Source organism: Pelecanus crispus, chromosome 1 (genome assembly GCF_030463565.1).
Source record: "Pelecanus crispus isolate bPelCri1 chromosome 1, bPelCri1.pri, whole genome shotgun sequence".
In the NCBI taxonomy this organism is placed as follows: Eukaryota; Metazoa; Chordata; class Aves; order Pelecaniformes; family Pelecanidae; genus Pelecanus; species Pelecanus crispus.
The window spans coordinates 58,938,764-58,958,151 of NC_134643.1; the positions used below are offsets into that span (position 1 = coordinate 58,938,764).

At 46.4% G+C, this 19,388-nt stretch overlaps 1 protein-coding gene across 2 annotated transcripts in view; it reads left to right on the forward strand.

Annotated features, from left to right (window-relative positions):
* Positions 1-3,010: 3,010 nt before the first annotated feature.
* Positions 3,011-19,388, forward strand: part of TMEM184B (transmembrane protein 184B) — a 30,664-nt gene continuing 14,286 nt past the window's right edge. The window contains exons 1-3 of one of the 2 annotated variants that reach the window (XM_075723856.1): positions 3,011-3,065; positions 16,194-16,454; positions 18,909-19,074. In XM_075723856.1, the coding sequence (XP_075579971.1) occupies positions 16,254-16,454; positions 18,909-19,074 (367 nt within the window). In that variant the 5' untranslated portion in view covers positions 3,011-3,065; positions 16,194-16,253. Of the gene's footprint in view, positions 3,066-11,661; positions 11,761-16,193; positions 16,455-18,908; positions 19,075-19,388 lie in introns of those variants that run through there. The other variant, XM_075723122.1, reaches the window with a different exon arrangement.

The window sequence follows — 19,388 nt, forward strand, 5'->3', positions numbered from 1 at the left end:
TTCTCCTTTTTTTCTGAGGGCAGGGGATGGTGGGGGGTTGGCTTTTTGGTTTTTGTTTGTTTGTTTTTTTTCAGGAGCCTTGTGTGCCAGGAGGGAATCAGATTCTAGCCACACTTGATGGTAGAAGTCTGATTTTTATTATTATAACAGAATTTATTTTCTCAAGCATTAAATGAATTTTAAGCTGTGAGGGGAATTGTGGCAATGGCCTAATCACTGACTCGGGCTTCCTTTCCTTGGGTGGCTTCTCTGCGGTTTTTTTTGGGCTGTCAGGAGAAGTGCCAGACTTCCCTGATCTGAGCGGTCCTCACGCGCCGAGGGATCTCTATGGAGAGGCACCTGGTCCCATGGAGGATGGGAAGGCTGGAGCTGAAATTACAGGGAGATGAGAAGCCACTTCCCATCCCTGCAGCGGGGTCTTTTTTTCGTCTGGCTGTGCGTGTTTTTTCTATTTTATTTTATTTTTTTTTAATTAAAACTTGTTTTAATTCCTGCGGAGAGAGTGTGGGACTTGAGGAGAAGAGAGGGGTGCACAGAAACTGGAGTTTGGTGTTCTTTTGGAGCGATGGCTCTTGCTCTCTCCTTCCCTCATGCAACCCTGAGTAAGATCCACCGTACATGCACAACCCCTTCCTGCCCTCTCCCACCCCTCTCCCCTCCTCCCCCCCCCCTTTTGTTGTTTTTAAATATAATTTAGGAATCCTCAAGCTGCTTTGGGGCACTTGGGGCTTTGAAACACAATGATCACCACTGCGACCTATGGCCTGTAGCAGACACACTGTCACTGTAGTGTGGAGCCGATGGGTTGTTGGCAGGGCGGGGAGGGTGGGGTTAGTCTTTGTTTTGTTTGTTTTTATCCTTTCTATTTAACACTTTATTTTTCCTCCCTATTTTTTTCCTAATTTATTTACCCCTCTTACTGTCTCTCTTTTTTTTTTTTTAATTAAAGAGCAAAACTTTTTATTACTTTGTAATTTAAAAAAACAAAAAAAAACCTGAAGAACTTTGGGGGGGGATTTTGTACTTTTTTCCTGTGTAAATATTGGACTTTTTTGAGCTTTATCGTGGTTGTTAATTTGAAGTAATAAAGTAGAAAATGATAAAGTGACGCCAGCATCTGTCATTTCTTCCTTTCCTGGCATCCTTGCTGGGAGTGACATCTTACACGCAGGAAGTGCTGTCTTGCAGCCGAACCTGTTCCCGAGTTCCAGGAACAAGTTTGATCAGAATTACTGGAAAAAAGGCACAGGGCTGGAGCACCTAAAAATAAATCTGAGCTGATCTATGCAGTGGCAACCTTGGAACAGCAAGAGCTATGTGAAATCTGATTCAGAATCTCTTGGTTCCTGGATTTGAGCCTCTGGTGTCCCATGCGTCTGGCCTTCAGGAGGAGCAGGATGGGACCTTTCGACGCCATTGGCTTTGGGCGTGCACTGAGTTCGACAGAGGTGGATGCTGGGTTTTGTATTTTCTTGCTTTCTTCTATCCTCAAACTTTAAATCATGGAGGAATGGGAAGGAGAGGGGTCAGAGCAGCAGCCCTGAGCACCTGTCAACAGCGCTGTGCCTGATGCAGACACACTGAACTCCCTGTAAAGTGGCACCTGCTGCTTTGGTGCCTGCGGTGGTGTGGTTTGTTTGGGTTTCTCCTCCTTTGGTTGCCTGACCTGTCTGGTAATACATTACTAAATTTTAATACCAATTTATTTCTAAATCACTGCTCCTATAGTTACGCTTCCCTGCATTATCCAGGCGAGAGGCCGATTTCTTGCAGGCTGTGTAAAAACTCTTGAAATTTATTCCCAGCGGGTGTGATGGATCTCGGTGACTTCATGTATTCCTTCCAAGCCTGTTCTCTGCCAGCTGCGCAGGAAGAGCTGCTCCTTCGTTTGCCTGCTGCGTGGGGCTTCCAGCTCCTCGGATGAGACAAGAAGAGCAGGAGGGAAGGGAAGAGGAGGGTGGTTCAGGGCTATGGGGTATTGGGTTGTTGCCTCTATCCCGCGTTAGTCCTGCCTTCATTTTGAGTGTGTTTTTTGAGGGATCAGAATGAAGCTGGACTTTCTTCCTTCTGCATCTTCTTTTCTGTGAGAAAGAGGAGCGTTGCCTACTGGGAAGACAACATCCATCTCTGCGTGGTGCCCCCCTGAGCGCGTGGCCTCGCAGCTGTGCGGCGGAGGGAGCGGAGCCTTGATCTGGCTTGGGTGGCTTCCGGAGGGCTTGCTGTGTTTCAGATAGGAGCTCTGTTTTGGGACAGGAGGGAAATGCGCCGCCATTTTGGGAGGTATAGGGTGGCAGCTCCATGGGTGCATTTGTGTTTCAAAAGAAGAGGGCAGCAGCCCCTCTAAAGAAGAAGGAAAAGTCTCACCAAGTGCTACTTATAGGTGAGCTATGGCTGCTCTTGCCAATGCAGTCCTTGCTGCAAGCAGTTTGCTTGTGTATTAAAGGTTTTTAGGGCTTGGTTTTGTTTTGTTTTGGTTTTTTTTTTAGGTTTTTTTTTTCTTTTTTTAGTTCGGAAATCCATTGCTCTGCTTCAAGCGGAGGTATGGCATTGGTTTCAACACCTGTACATGTGTTTTTCCCTCTGCGTTTCTGGAAAAACAGCCCCGAGGTAGAGGTGGAAATCTGCCTGGGGGGACCTTCCTGCCCTTAGCCGGCCTGGGGAGGGAAAGAGCCGCCGGAGCGCCGAAAACCCCGGGTGCCCGCCTTGGGGAAGCACGGCCCGGGTTGGGGCAGCAGAGCGCTCGGCTCCCCTTCCCCGCGGCGCCCGCTCCCCTTCGCGGCGGCGCTGCCCCTTTAAGAGCCGGGCGGTTACATCACCCTGTTCTCCCGCCGCCCCGCCCCGCGGCGCGAGGAGTGGGCGGGGCGCGGCGCGCTGTGCGCAGGCGCGGAGGGGCCGGGGTGGGCCCGGCGTCGCCATGGGCTCCTGAGGCCCTCAGCGCCCCCGCGCCGGTGCCGGCGCCCGCGGGGCAGCGGGGCAGGGCCCGACCCGACCCGACCCGACCCGACCTCTCCTCACCCCAGCGGGCCGAGCCCAGCCCAGCCCAGCCCAGCCCTGCCCGCCGGGAGGTAAGACGTGGCGGGGGCAGGCTGGCCGCGGAGCGGGTGCGAGGGGGGCGGCTGTGGGGGCATGGGGCGGGCCTGAGGGGCCGCGCTGGCGGCGGGGGGGGGGGAGGATGGGGGAGGTGAATGGGGGTGCCCGGTGAGGCCGCCGCAAACTCACCTTCCCCCTCCCGCGTCGCCCAGGTGTGGCCGCGACCTTCGCCCCCGCCCCCCAATCCCTCGTCCTCCTCCCGTTCGCCGGCGTGGCCTGCACGGTCCCCCTGGTGCGGCCCCCCCCCCCCCGGTGCCGTCCCCCAGCCCTCCTCCCCGTTCCCCGGTGCAGCCCGCGCACGTTCCGCCGGTGTGCCCCCCCCATCCCCGCTGTGCGGCCCCCACAGCCGGCCCCCACCACGCACATTTCCCACGCGTGGCCTCCATACCCTCCCCACAAGCTCCTAGTGCGCCCCCCCCCCCCAGATGCAGCCCACACAGTCTGTTCCCCAATGTCTCCCTGCTGCAGCCCACCCAATCTCCCCATGTGTGCACAAGCGTTGCCCCGGCGCAACCCCCGCACCCCCCGGTGCTGTCTTGCTGCTCAGTGGCATTGGGTGGGTGTCATTTTCTGCAAGGGTGTGTTTGTCCCCGGGTGGGCTGGCAGCGTGGTAGACCCCAGCAGGGTGGTGGGCACCAGGCTGGCGTTTGCTGTGCCTCCTCTGGTTCAGGCTGGATGGACTGACGGACACCATCTGTGTGCTGGTGGGGTAGGTGTGTGAGGAGGCTGTTACTGTGCCTGTGTGCTCCCGTAGCACAGGCAGCTTACGATCAGTCTTGCTTGGGTGGCTGACGGTGGCTTGAAATTTCAGTTGCACTGTGAGGGCTAATTCAGTCTTGGCAACTGCAGCGTGTAGTGGAAGGAGGGCTTTGGAAGAACGTGTGCGTGACTGGGTTCCGATGAATTGTGATCCAGGAAAGGGACTGGAGTGGTTTCAGGGACAGCTGTATGAAAGCTGCCTGGAGCACCAAGAAGCTGTCAAGAGTGGAAGAAGGAGGAGTGGGAAATCTAGAGGAAATACTGAAGATGGTTCCTCCTTACAGAAAGTTTAAAACCATTCTTGCCACATAAGGAGCTTGAACAGGAGTAATTATTGAAGACGTAGACAGGCTTCCCCAGAGAGAAGACTGTTTACTTCCATTGAAGAGAAAAATAGAAGGCATTGATCAATAATAGAGCGAAGGCTAACAGGATGAATAGAAATGTCTATTTCCTATCCTGCAACAAAAAGACAACAATCGATGAAAATGTAATAAAGCATACATCCCACTAACAAAGACTTGGCTTTTTTTAACACAGTAGTTAACTGTTCCATTGAACTTGTGTTGCTGGAAGTTACCCTTGAGTCTAAGAGCTTAGCAGCCTGCATAAAAGGGACCAGAGATTTCTGTAGAAACGTTCAAGTTTCTAATACTAAAGGTTTGTATTTGTGTGGTAGTTTTGGAAAAAAATAAATCTGACACTTTTAGGATGTTGGCTAAGTACTAAACAATAGGGCTTTAGGAGAGCTTTTCTTACAGTGAAGGTATTCCATAAAGGCCTACTTCAGGCTTTTTTTCCAAAATTGTCCCTGAGAAAATGGGCTTCGAATCAGTTTAAGTCCTTAATACCATTGTTGTTAAGGTTGTGCTGTAAACCTTATGTGGCATGTATGCAGCAGGTGGCTATCTCTGCGTCTGGAGCAGAAAGGATTCAGTCTTGCTGTAAAATGATTGGGAAAACATTGCTACCGCAGTCAGCGTTTCTAACCAGTTTGGTAGTATGGGAAGACCTTTTTTTTTTTGTTTGTATTCTGCTCAGGTCTCTAAAATCAGTTCAGAGTAGTGTTTTGGAAGTGCAGGGCAAGGGGAAGACTGCCACCCAATCATTCAGGCATCTTTTGTACTTCTATTTGTCCATCTCCTTGGGACACGTGGCAGTTAGAAGGGGAAGATTCTTAGATATGCACAAGCTGGTCAGAAAATAAATTTCAGTGTGACTAGCTGGTTTGGCATAGCGAAAGCATTCTGAGCTGGCTGGTTTCTAACAATTTGACAGAATCCAGCTAGAAATCCGCCTTGTTCTCTGTCAGCTTGTTTGCCTGTTTGCTGGTAGCAGGCTGGGAAATCAGCTTTTGCAGTTTGCAGTTGTGGGATTATAGTTCTTTTCTTCTCGTGGATAAAGGAAGGGTGGGTTGTTTTTTTCCCCAACTCATAATTAAAATAACTTTTAAACCACCTTTTTTCCCCCCTAAAATGTCAGCCCCTTTCTCTATCTAGTTCTACTGCTGAGTTAACTAAAACATCTAATAATCATGTTTTGACTTAAGACAACAAACTTTTAATTTCTCTGTGATGGAACTTGCCCTTCATCTCCTTCTCCCCTCCTGTTTTGGGTCTGTGTTTTATTGGCTTATGTTTGCAGCAGTGGAGATGAGCTCTTGCCTGCTCCTTCTAGCAGAAGTGCCTGTTTCATTTTCCAGCAGCTCAAAGGATATCTTTGAGCTCTTGCAGCAGTGGCTGGTGGGAGCAGTGAATTCCCTGGGAGATGTTTGTTATTTGCTCCTAGCTGCTTCAAGAGCCCAGTTCAAAGTATTGAAGGTTGAGGTAAAGCATGAAGTTGCAAATCAGACTTGTTGATTCTGAAGGGCCACTACTGTGACTAGTTTTCACAGGGTTTTCAGGATAAAATTGAGGAAACCAAGGTTATAAAGCAGCGGTGAATGTACAGGTTGGGCTTTCTGCAGAATCAAGAGAATAGAGAATAGTACAGCCTCAGAGAGAAGCTGCACTTAACCTTTGTACAGTAGAGCTTTCCTACTACATGACTGCTGCTAGCTATCCGCATAACAAAGCTTCTGCGTGTTATTGAACAGCCAGGGCTGGGGCCAGAAGCTTTTCTCTGTTTTAGAGCTTGTGATTGATTGCTCTCGCCGAGGCCCTGGAAAATTGAGGTGTGTTAGAGAATAGCGTCGTGTTTGGGTTTTGTGCGCTGACTTGCCCATCTGTTCACTTGGAGCAGTGTGTGTGTTGTGTGCTGTTCTCACTTCTTCCCAAACTCTTCGGGGTTTGCTTTCTTGTGGTGGAAGAGTGGTTTCCTGCCAAGACATTACACCCTACCAGAACGCTTGGGACTCCGAAAGCGGTTTGATAAGTGGTGATAAAATGGATTAAAATACTTAGCCAAAATAACTGTAAAATAGGGTGGCTCTTGGACTGGAAACGCCCTTCTGAAAAGTTTTTTTTTGTTTGGGGTTTTTGTGGGTTTTTTGTTGGGTTTTGTTCTTCCCCCACTTATGGACTACTTTGGAAGACAGCAACTGGACATGTTTTCAGAGCAACGATCCCCAAGGAAGGTTTTGAAGGTGAAATTCTGCCAGCTGAAGCAGTGAGCTGCAGCCACCTTCCAGGAGTCTCACCTCAGAGTATTACTCCTCTGGGAAGAGGCAGGGGACTGGAGTACTTGCTTATAGCCAGGTTCTCTCTGGTCTTTAAAAATCAGCTCAACCTCCATGGGGTTTTTGTTTGTGATGGTGTAAGTAACATGTCTGGCAAGGCAACAGAACAAGCCGTGTCCAGGGAAAAGGCAGTGTATAGGCAAGCTGCCCAGGAACCGTGCTGTATCTGGGTGTGACCAGGTCTTTGTAGCCCCTGAAGGGCATAATTTACAGGAAACCTGAAGAGGGAAATAACTTACATGCTCTACCTGCAGCATTGAATGTCCTTTAACCCATAGAGTACCTGGATATTTGTCTCCCCACCTTCAAGTCTGTCTGGATTGAAAGGATGGGAATACTGCTATTAGAATTTTACAGTCACAGTGCTTGGGAGTCTGATGATACTGAAAGGATCAGCTGTTTGAGGATGTTGTATAATGGAGAGTGACCAAGAGTGTAGAGAGATGGTGTCACAGCCTCAAATTTTTTGTGTCTAATCTAAAAGTGTTCCTCTCTGCCTGGCTATGTTGTACATCTGCCCATCAATCAACTCTGTGGCAAAAAGGTAAAAAAAGGTCTCTCTGGTTCAGCAAAGAAAATGACTGCAACACGTTATCTAGAGCAGCAGTGAGGCTTTGAGAAGGAGATGAGATGAAGTAAATACCTTAAAAGCTGACCTTGCTGGCCCATTGTTCCCTCCCCAGGCTGTGAAACATGACATTGATGCTATTGGATGCTGCTGAGCTGATTGCTTGGGAGCCTGCAGTTGCCTGGTCATCTCCAGCAGAGATACAGCCCAGGTAGCAGTAAAGTAAGTAGCTGTGCCTCTGTCCAGGTTACTTAAAATGAACCTGGACAAGCCAGTCACCTGAGGAAGCAGATTAGAAGAGAGTGGATTTCTCTTCATGGCTCACCACATCTTCTCTCCTTGCTAGTTTTGCTAGGAAAGGCTAGTTAGTGGTGGGTGAAGCTATTTGCAGCTAATTGTCCCATGGGAGCTGGGAGTGCTCTCTCTCCTCCTCCAAATTCTCCAGACCTTCAGACTGTCTTTCCCCTGTTCCAATGGCTTTGTGATGGCGCTGATTTTACAACAGAGTTTTAAGGTAGAAGTTATTCATATAAATTCCCATTTAAGCAATTTCATCCAATTGGGTAATTTAATCTTACTGTGTCTGGAAAAATTGGGTTGAAGTTCGGTCATTCTTTAAGTACACACCCTCTTGGGTGGATGTTTGGTGTGCCCCTTTCTGTATAGAGAAAACACATTGCTGTTGGTGACTTCTGGGATAGAGAGGGGGAATTTCGGAATCACTTTGAACTGTGTTTTACTAGCTGTTGGCATCTGTCAGCTTCTAACAGTATTGATGACTTCCCTGCAAACCTCCATGGTCTGCTTTGATGCTGAGTCAGGAAAGGGTGAGCAGCTTCTAGCCACTCATGTGGCGTAAGTAGCCTTCGGAAGAGAATACTGGGCAAGGTTTTTCCCACTGATGCTGCCTCTACTTGCTGTGCTTTAGCCAGCAAGGGTGAGAATGATTTCCTCCTCCAGGCATCATGCTCTGCCTGTGAGCTTCCAGAGGTAACTTTTGTGCGAGGGAAGTGCTGTGTCTGGGTTCATTCTTTAACTAGCAAAGCTGTAATGTGGATCTGTCTACGGCTTGGCATTTTTGTGTGGGGAGGAACTCTCCTCTCACAGGAGTCCAGGAATACAAAGCTCCTAATTCTGCTTTTAGAAGTCTGCATCTGTAGGATGTTTATTTTTCTTGATAGAGTAACAGGGCAGGAGAAGAGTGGGGGGGGGGGCAATGTTGAACAGGAGTAATGAAATTAGGAGTCAGTGATTTTGGGGAATGAACAAGAAGATGTATGTGTCTTATGTCCAGAGGGTTTGGTGGTGGTTTTTTTTTAAAAAAAAAAAAAAAGGCAACAACCCACAAACAAAAATAAGCAGATCAGATGTTATTTTAGCAGTAACAGAATGGCTTCATAGTGAGTGGCTTTAGGTGCCTTGTTGAGAACCACTGTTTTTACTTCTGCAGTGCATGTCACTGTTACAATAGAGAATGACTGCTAGGGAAGTCATATGTGCCATCTTCCTCATATGCATCGCTGCACGGTTGCCTAGGCTTGTGATAAGAAGTCTGGCTTCTTCCGACACATTTACTTGCTAAATTTAAGTATGGATCTGATCTGATCGATTCTGTATGTTATAGTCTGTGTGGAAAAGTATGCTCGGATATTAAAAAACCCAAACCAAACAAAACCCCACAAAAGAACCCCAACAAACTCCCTCCATGTGTGACTAACAGAAGTTCAATGGCTTTCGATCCTGCTGTAGAGTTTGACTTCTGATACATCTTAGAATAACTGTATACCCTGTGGCAACTTTAAAACTGTTGTCTCCTGTCTTGGCACTTGGACATGGGGAAGGATGAATGCAAGTGGTGGTGGAGTAGGTTCTGATTTGACTTTGTTCTTGAGAATTTGGAAAATGAAATGCAAACTTCCTCTGCCATGCTGGACACAAATGTTTACAACACATACTTTACCTCCTTGTTTCTTTCTCCTCTGTCAGTTGTGGAACATCTTTGTAGTCTTTCTGTGTTTCTCTCCTGCGAGCAGAGGGCTTGACTGGTTTGTGTGGAGTGGGGCTGCTGGGAATGTGGGAAAGGGACGCAGCGCGTGGCCCAAGTGTGCTTGATCCCGCTCTTGAAGGAGCGGTTGGAAGGTTGGGGAACATCCCTTCTCCTCCTCTCCCTCCCCTTTTCTCTTTTTTCCTGTCCCCTTCCAAAAAAGGTACTGGATGTTGGATGTTGACCTATCACAATGTGGGTCAGTCCACAAAAAAAAAAAAAAAAAAAAAAGGAGGAGGATGGGGGGAGGAGGGCTGTGTGAGTATAGCGAGACAACAGAAATTAATAGAGCAGAAAAAAACCCTGGAAAGAAGAGTGCACGGCTCAGGGTAAAAGGGGTTTATTGTTGATTCTGAGTTTTTAAATGGGTGCATGGGGAGGGGAAGCAGCTGTCTCTTCGGATGACTGTGTATGGATTAGCAAAATGGATGGGGGCTGTGTGAGCTGGAAGTGGAGAAGATTTTTGTGGCATTCTCATTGTTTAATTTCCCTAAAATGCGAAAAGAAGTTGCATGGCCTTGTTGAAGGTTAAATTGTTTGTGTGTACAGTATGCTCTTATGTGTACGTAGGCATTGGATCATCTCTTGAATATGGCTTAGTGGGTGTGTACCTTGCTCTGTGGTTTGGTCCTCCTAGGTGCCTGACTCCTTGACCTTCTGTTTCTGAGATTAGTGGTTGTCCTGTTCCGCTCATGCTGGTGCTACTGGTTTTATGTCCCGGCGATACTTCTCTCTGGTTTCACTGACTGTACTGACAGCTGTTTTGAAAATTATGACTGGGTGAAATCTCTTTGGTGTTCAGACTGCTTACGCCTCTGGAGAAATAACACTGCAAAGAACTGCATTTGGATCTGAATTTGTTGTGCAGAGAGAGAAGTTGTGCATTAAGCTGATACAAAGTGCAGTAACTGTAGATTCACTCACTGTGTTTTTGTAAATCTTGTTGAATGCTCATCTTCTTGCTGAGCACTGTTTTGCTCGTGTGTGTTTGGAGTTATGTATGCGTGCGTGTGTATGAAGTGCATGTTGTGGGGTGCCTTTCACTGACTTAAGAAAGCTTTGCCCAGCATGAATAGTAAAATGTACATTAGTTGCACTAGTAAAAATTGCACATACTTAGCTCACAGATTGTTTTGGGAATGGTACTGGAGAGCTTCAAAATGTACTGTTGGGACCTTTTCATGTCTCATAGCTAGGTAAACTAGATGCCACCCCAGAGAGCAAAAGCAATTTAAGAAGTAATAAATTTAAAAGCGTTTGATTTTTCTTTTATTGGTATTGCTGATTTGAGCTGCACCAGTGACACTCTTACTGTTATTTATTTTGTCTGTCTGTTTATTTGAACTGTTATGTTACTTTGTCCTGACTCTCTACCTCCTCCTTTTCCTACCTTTTGCTAGATCAGCTGGTGATGCTGTGCCTTTGGGGGTTGAAAAGACCTTAAATCAATTATGAATTTGCAATATATACCTAGTACAATAGAAAGAGCTGATCCCAGTTGGCAATTCTAGGCATTCTTATAATTAAAATAGTCTAAAATAAACCTTGAACCATTTTGTCCTGTGTTCTTGTACTCCTTGTAAGTCTAAGGGACATTCTGAAAAATGCAAAGCTCCTGCTTTCACCAGTGTAAAGCCCCAGCTTGTGTCCTAATAGATGCAGAAAATTCAGACTGCATTGGTCTTTTTGGGTCCAGAATAAGGATAATTTAATGGAGAAACTCTTGGAGGAATAAGAAGCTAAGAGGGGGGTGGAAAATGGTTTTGTTGTATCTTAACAGAAACATCAGCATGGTGCATATTTGAAACTACAGTAAGTGTGGAGTAGGTTTTAAGGAGGAGCAATTTCTTGCCTTGTAGCTTTCCAGGAGAGAACCTTGCATCCAGGTTGTGCGTGTTTTGTTGGATCATTATCTTGTACAGCGGAAGGAGGCTTAGCTGTTAAGACTCTTTCATGGGATAGCTTTGTGTATCATTCTTTGCGCTCTCAGCAGTTTAGAAATGAAATACTTTTAGCCTCCGAGGAGATCTATTTTAAAAACACAGATTGTGTTTGCAGATGGCGGAGAACAGCTTCAGAGTCATGTTGTTCAGGGTTATTTTCCTACCGACACCGGGGCAAAGTGAGCCCGCTGTTGCCAGCAGCACAACAGAGCAGACAGCCCGCTCCTCCTTTTCTAGACTTTGTGATTGAATACGTGTTCAGGAGTGCCCCTAGGAACTGAGGGACCAAGCTTGAACATTTCTTCCCTCCTCTTACACCGCTTTTGTTGCGTCAGAAATGGGTTTTATGTATTTCTGTTTGTTTATCTTTATGTAGAAATAGCTCCTCCTTGGTGGTAACATTTTCCATGCCTTTATGCAAGCCAAAAATTAAGTTTTTTTGTTTTCACTTGTGCCACATCCCTTCTGTTTACTGTTCTGAGTTTATTTTCAGTGGAAGAAGCTGCCATGTTAATGTTAGACACAGAAGGCCTCTGTTTCCAAAAGATACAGGAATGGCAATCTGCTCCTGATCGAGATTACTGCATTGCTGTTTTTCTGTGGATGCAGGCCCTGTGGAACACATCCCTGCTAACTTTACACTGGTGTGGTGTCTATAACAGAACTGGTCCCCATGCAGGTTGGAGCCCCTTCTTTATCAGGAATCTCAGTAACAGTGTTTTGCATCTCTAGGTTTTTATCAGGATAGTTCTCTTGATATAAATAGCACATGCTTTGCTTTATTTTCTTTTCTCCTGCTTGCATTGAGAGCAGACCCTAATACTCCTAAAGTGCTTTTGGAAGATCTGTTAGATAAGTTTAAGCTGGTACTAGGTTGGTGTTTAAGCTAATGCCCTAGCAGTACAAGGTCCTGTCTTGCTCTGATGTGCATAACTTGTAGTGGCATCTAGTCAGGAATGCATAACAGCTCATTGAGGATGAGGGTGTCATCTCTGCCTTCCACATTTGGGGTTGTTGGGTATAGACCTCATGCAGACCTAAGCACTGCCTGAAGCTCACATAGCCCACATACAGGAATTGTATCAGCTGATTCGAGGTTCCTGCAGCTGTCCTGAAGTACAACTAAGCTCAGGTCTGAAAGCCCTGTGTGTTTACCCAGATGTGCTTTTCTGTGTGCATGTTTCCGATTTCCAAAGTTTGGTGCTTTTCCTGGCTATCTGTTCTCCTGGTCCTGTTTGGGATGTGCTATATTGCAGGTTACCTCCGGGGGGAGCAAGGTAGTCAGTTGGAGATGGGGAATACTTCAAGAGTGAAATTTAGAAGTGTTGAAATGTTTTTCTTTGATATATTTAGGAGAGCCCTCCAGAGAGGGAGAATAAGTGTGCAACTAACTTTACTCTCCCCTGAAATGGAAGCAATGAGGTGGAAGTGAAAGACATGGGCAGAGAAAACAGGATATGGCAGAAGAGTAAGGAACTCTTCAAAATTTATTATGCGTTAGATTGGTTTGGTTTGTATTGCATTGGTAATTCAGGTTTCTAAATGCCCCTAATTTGCCATATGGTAGTGTCAAGTGTCTTCCTCATGGTTTGGTACCTCACAGTGCTGGGAACTGTACAGGCAGAGAATAAAAAGATGGTTGTCCCAAGGAGCTTAAAATGTGCAAGGAACAACAGAGAAATATAGCCAGCTGGGAGGAGTACATGGAAAAGAGATCCCAGCCAGTAGCCTAACCATTGTCAGGTTGTTGCACCGCTGGAATAGCAAAGTGGGAGAATGGAGAAGATGGAAGTGAGTATGAAATAGCTTTGTGGCTGTTGGAAAGGACCTTTTTCCCCAGGTGTGAGAGGAAGCCGTAAGGTATGTGGGCTGTCATGGAGGTAGGTGTCCAAGACACAAGTATCAAAACACCCTCACTGTGTCAGGTAAGAGGGAAGCTGCTTACACTAGGACGCTCGGTCTGTAGCTTGCCAAGGCAACGTGTTTGCTGTGATGTGCTCCCAGGCACCACCTTTGCTGGAAGCCTGTTCTAATGATGTTCTGGGCTTGTGTCCCATTCCACGGTGGGGAAGAGGCATCTTGGAAACAAGGCCTATTAAGAGTGTTGCCACAGCCTGCCCTCATGATGTTCATTTTAACAAGGCAAAAGAGGAGCTAGCAGACTCTGAGCTGGTGGTAGTGAATGAGCTGAAATCCACTCACCTGGTTAAGACTGTGCTATTATGTATTTTTTAAATATATTACAGAATTGCTCTTACATCTTCAAGCTTCTTGCATATGGTAGTCTTTCATAATACCTTTTTGCACTGCTTGTACCTGTCACTATAGCAGTGGTGTATGGGACTTTAGGAAACTAGAAGGGATAATTTGGAAGGTACATGTTAATTTTGCAGTTTCAGTACAGCATTTCTTCATGTTTCACTAGCAAGGAGAATGAACTGCAAGCTGATGTTTACAACCAATACAAAGCATCAAGCAATTAGAAGGTTGCCCTTAGGGGCAACCCTGAGGAACAGGGCGGGTGCTTATGGGTGAGGTGGATTGGGCTTCGGGGTAGGAGAAATGGAGCCCTGGTTAAGAAAGTTTGTATATTTTCTTTTGGAACACAGTGCTGGAAAGAGTTACTAGTTTCAATGACTGTGTGAATTAAAGGGGATTAGGCAAAGAATGATGCATAATCATGTAATTAATGACAGTTGATGTATAATCACAAGGGGGCAGTGTTAAGGTTACATATACAACTTGAACTTGTAAGTGTCCTTGCTTCTGAATATGTAATCCTTGTCATGACAAAATGCTTGTTGATTGCTTTTTGCTGTTTCAGCTTCTTTTAAAATGAGTGCAGAGAAGCGGAGGAGTACCCTTTCAGATCTTCAGTTCTGCTGACATTACCGGTGCTGCATTTGGGTCTGTGCTGTTGGTGTGGTTTGATTAGCTGGAGTGTGGAGCTCCAGGTCCTGTCCCTCCTGCCACTGGTGGCCTGCAGTAGAGATCCTCTCCCCCATGAACTTTAGGAAGGGCTTAGCAGCTTCCTGTCTTGCATAGCTCCCAAAGTTCACTGGGATGTCCAGGATCGCAGCTGGCTGGACTTTATTTAGAGCTAGGTTAACCACAGGTGCATCTGTTCTGATTTCATTTTAGATGTGCCCTTTGTGAGCTTAGTGGAAGCACGCTTAGCACTGTGAATGTTCAGTTGCTTCAGAAGTCACTTGGGTAGAAATCCCTTTCTTGTCAAAGTAATAAAAATCATGCTACCTTGTGACATCTGCATCCGGCCTTCATCTCTCCAAATTTTTAGATATAGTATAGATAATGTAATGTATGTGCATATGCTTTGAAACTCAAAACTTAACAGTTATATTTCTTGTACTAATCAGGGCTGGAAAGGAATTACCCTTCAGTATGTGCAGTTACAGAAAGCTATAACTCTGAGCAGGGATATTTTGGAAAAAGAAGGACTGGAAAGAACAAGGAAAAGCCAAGTTTGATGATTATTTTCTAAATTAAACCATAATAGTTGTGCAGCTCCCTCTATAGTAAGTAATATCTGCTTAAACAAATCTGGATACTTCCCAGGATTCTCTTCCACCTGTGGAAGAAAGCAGAAATGAGGTGGAATGTGGCATTAAGTAACATCAGTGCCGCACACCACTGGTGCAAGTGTGTGGTTTGGAAAAGCATGTGCTGGAGGGGCCATTTGCACACCTTAGTGTGCATGTGGAAATGATTTCCTCCTGACCCTCTGCTTTTACTGGGTGCCTGTCCCCAGTTCGTGCTGTGGCTTCAGGTGAAGCAAGGCTGGGGCAGTTCATCTGTGGATGTATGTTATCTTTCGTGTTCTGCTGTGACCTGTCAGTGAATGGCAGATGTCTCTTCCCCTGCTGCAGCTGTAAACTGTGGCAATGGGTCATTGGCCTTTCTAAAGCCCTTTCCATCTGCTGATCTTAAAGGCCTGCGTAAGAGCTACGTCTTGCACTTTTACAGAAAGGATATCCTGAAAACTATTAGGAGGTTGTCAGAAGGAGGCAATATTATGCTGTCCCCCTTGATAACCATGTCTTTACTACAACCGCATCAGAAACAGCTCTTCTAGTGGATAGAACCAATGGCTGCCTACTTGTGATCTTGGTTTAAATGGATTATCTTCCTTTAATCCAGAGGTCACGTTAGAGCCTGCTTACAACCAAATTGAAAATAATAGCTGCTTTAGATCTTAGACCTTCAAGAATTTGTTCCATTGAAAGAAAATAGCTTTTCATCCAGGAAATGCCCAAGGGTCATGCTGCTTTGAAATCTTACATATTCTTGTGTTCTGGGTGTGTTTTCATGGGTCAGCTGGCTTTTAAAAACCAATCAGGTTAAATTCACATCATGTAGAAAACAATGCTAAGTTAGTAGAATTAATGACAGGCTCGCTAAGTATACCATGCCATACAAAGTTTGACAGAAGCATCACTTTTGTGCTCTTCCCTCTAGCGAGGAGAGCTTTCAGTGCATATCTTCCCATTGAAGGTGCTTTGGGCTGAGTGCAGTTTTCAAAATGGCAGTAGGAGAGATGGGGATTGCTCACTGGAGGAATAGGGATGCTCTTCTTTCCCCCTTGCTGCGTAGTGACACTTTGTGATCTGTGCTCTTGTTGCCTGCTGCTGCTTGTTCTGCTGCCTTCCAGATGAAACCATAAGACTAAGACTCTGGCAGACTAACCATAAGACTGGGATGTGGCAGAATAGCCAGTGCTTTTGTAGAAAGTAGGGCTGTTAACTTAGGTGTGCCCATCATCTTCCAGTATGGATGATTTAGATGCTTCCTTCTGATCTCAGGTGAATGCTGTATTCATCTTGTTCTTAAATATTTTTATTGCAGAAGGGTGGTGACAGTGGCGGTGGCAGTGTTTCATGATTTCGAAGAGGCTGTGTTGTGAGTGGTAGAGAGGTTCCTGAGTACCATGTGATTTGTTGTATCACGCGGGGTGGCAGTCTTATCCAGGTCCTGTTCGTAAAGCATGTGAGCAGCCCAGTGAAAGGCATGTGAGAGATGCAAAGTACTGTTACTGATATGCTCCCAAGTCCTTTCAGCTGGGTTCAATTGCTTTTTGGTTCTCTTCTTTGACAGGTCTTGGCTCGTGGGTGGCTCTTTAGCAATCCCAACTGGAACCTCACATCAAAAGGCACCATGATAGTGATGACTGACGTCACTGCAGCCCCCAGATTGGGGTCAACTGCCACCACTCCAGCTGTGGCTCCCAACTTCTCCTGGATGCCAGAGGATGGCAGCCCCACAGCTGTGGAGCAGCCAATATTCCTCATGACCACCGCTGCTCAAGCCATCTCAGGTTTCTTTGTATGGACAGCTTTGCTCATCACCTGCCATCAGGTAAAATCCTGTCAATAGTACTTCTCATGCTCCTTTTCCCCACATGGAGGAGCACATACGATCCCCTGGCATATTTCTGCCAGATACAGCTGTGTGATGGAGGTTTGCAGACTCTGGAGTGGTACCAGGACCTCTTCTTTGGAGTCTAATGTATTATCTGTGCTGATCAAGGTGGCAACTTCTATATGAAGGCCTTTTTCTGCCCAGGTTCAGACCATTTCCATAGTGTGAATGGAGAGGAAGCAAACTCTTTAAAACTAGCAGGTGTAAAACATTTGGCCATCTCTTGAGTGTTTGCAGAAAGGTGTGTTATCTCAAGCCATCCTTTCCCAGGTCTTGTAGCTGAATCTAGCCATTTTGTTATTGTGTCAGCTGTTAGCTAAATGATCGTGGTCATCTGTTGTTTGACATACTTCCTTTGATCTCCTGTGCCAGTGGATTCCACAGGCTGAACTCTGCTGCGGAAAGGAGTAGCAGGAAATGTTTTATTTTAATTTTTCTCCCCTCCCCTCTTTCTGGGGCAGGTGTCCTGGGAGCCAGAACAAGTCAAACCCTGCATCCTGTTCCGTGCCTCTTTGATGCAGTTGTCATGTGAACTGAAAAACACAGTGGGGAAACGCCAGCCCTGTTATTTATCAACCTGTGTTTTGTACCTATTGGTCCATAGATTCCAGAGTGATGACTAGGATCTAGAAAACTACAGCCTAGTCATGGAGTACAGGGGCTAGTGAAGTTCAAAAATGGATTAGTCACTGATGAATAAGAGTAACACCTGCAGTTTCACCAGCTTGGGTAACAATTACAAGTGCCATGGATCCTCCTGTCAAATTGATCACCTACTGAGGGTAGGAAGAAATCTTTCCTACACAGTTAGGCATTAATGCCCTTCTCTGAAGAAACCAACAGAGGACAGTGCCAGAGAGACACCGTTGATTGAAATGTGCTGTTGTCCTGTTACAAGGCAGCAGTTCCTGTGCTCTTGTAGGCACACGGATTGCAGGGCCCTTGTGACCTCCCAAGGGCAAAGCTTGGAGTCATCTGAACTCTGGTGTCAGCTGTCCCTGTGCTGGATGAGGTGTGTCACTGGGATTGTCATAAGGAAAAAATATCCCTAAGGTTTGTTAGTTTATTTTCAACCTGTTCTCCTCAGGAAATGAGGGGTTTGTGGGCTCCTAATGGGTTAGGGAGAGGAAGCAGGAGTGTTTTGAGCCCTTCAGTTGATTTTGACTGGATCTGGCCAAGAGATGAGCAACGGACAGCTGGGGAGAGACAATCCCCTCTCCTGTATGAAGAAAAGGCGAGATCATCAATGTATGTTTTCTTAGACCCTGGAGAATCCTCACAACACCCCCAAATTCTGGGTGAAACTTCAGACAAATGCTTGTGCCTCTTCAGGCAGCAAAATCTGTCAGTTGTGAGGCATGTGTGTAATAAATTAGCTGTTGTTAATTCCAACAGTTGGGGCAGCACCTAGATGGGGTTGCCGTATGGAGGCCTTGCCTCTGGAGAGCGTGCCCTCTGCTGACTCCGTGGCTGACAGAGCGTACCCGCAACTTGCACCAAAGCTCTGGCTGTGTTATTAGGCTATTACAGGAGTGGTGCTCATCTTCAGGGTATGCTTGTGGTCAATACCTTTTCCAGGAGGTGGGTATTCTGTGAAAAAGCATCTTAGGTGTGGGATTTAATGATGGCTAACAAACTGTGAGTAGTGGGAGTGGGTAGGGTGGGGATGTTGCGCTCCCCCCAGCCAGTGACTTGGAGGGATTGGCATGTGTGCAGACAGTCGGACAGAACAAGTAGTGTGGCTGCGTGGTTCTTTTGAGCACAGTGCGTGAGCTCGTTGCTCACTTGATGGCTGACGCTTTGTGGTTGTGCTGTCACCGATGTGCAGAATGGCGCTTTTTGAGCAGATGGGCTGTGGCTTATCAGCTCTTGGCAGTGCTGTGAAGGGCTCTCTTAGGTTGTTTCAGGTGAAAGTCTTGAAAGCGTCCAAAATTGCCAAGAGAGTGAGAGTGTTTACAATGAACAAGCGCTAAGTGCGTGCACCTTCCCTCTTCAGAGAAAAGCAGGCTGCAGTGTTGTGAATCTTACGTACTTAAAACAGGATAGCAGGAATATGGGATTGATAACCAGGGGAGAAAAAGGTACGAACAAAAGAATATGGGCAAGGTGATGATAGTAATAGCAAATTAATTCCCTATAAGAAAATAGATTAGAAATGCCTCCACTTCCTTTTTCTCCTCCTTCCTACTCTCTACAAACTAAGGGATGCTATATGGATGCCATAAGATAATAGTGATATTTTTTTTTTATGCTTATTACCTTGAGGCGTCTGGAGGCAATCACGAGATGATTTATCAAGTGTTTTTCCTGGCCCAGTTGACTCTCCAGGTCCACTTTCTCCTCTCTATTCCGTATACAGCTGATCCTAATCTCCTCTTTCTGTCCTCTCAGATCTACATGCATCTTCGCTGCTATAGCTGCCCAAATGAACAGCGCTACATTGTTCGGATCCTCTTCATTGTGCCCATTTACGCCTTTGACTCATGGCTCAGTCTCCTGTTCTTCACCAATGACCAGTACTATGTTTACTTTGGCACAGTGCGGGACTGCTATGAAGGTAAGGAGGGGTTAGACAGAAAATGGGGGAGGTGGGAAGTCTCTGCCCTGAGAGAACTTTGGCTCCTGGTTGGGCACATGGAGAGAGCATCTCTGTCACCTACTGAGACAAAGTTTTACAGTGTGCTTGACTGGTTGACCATGGCTTGCTCAGTGACTGAAAATCATAGAATCATAGGATGGTTTGGCTTGGGAAGGGCCTTTAAACATCATCTAGTGCAACCTCTCTGCTGTGGGCTGGGACATCTTTCACTAGATCAGATTGCTCAAAGCCCCATCTAACCTGACATGCCTTGCTGTCCTCTGAGCATGACA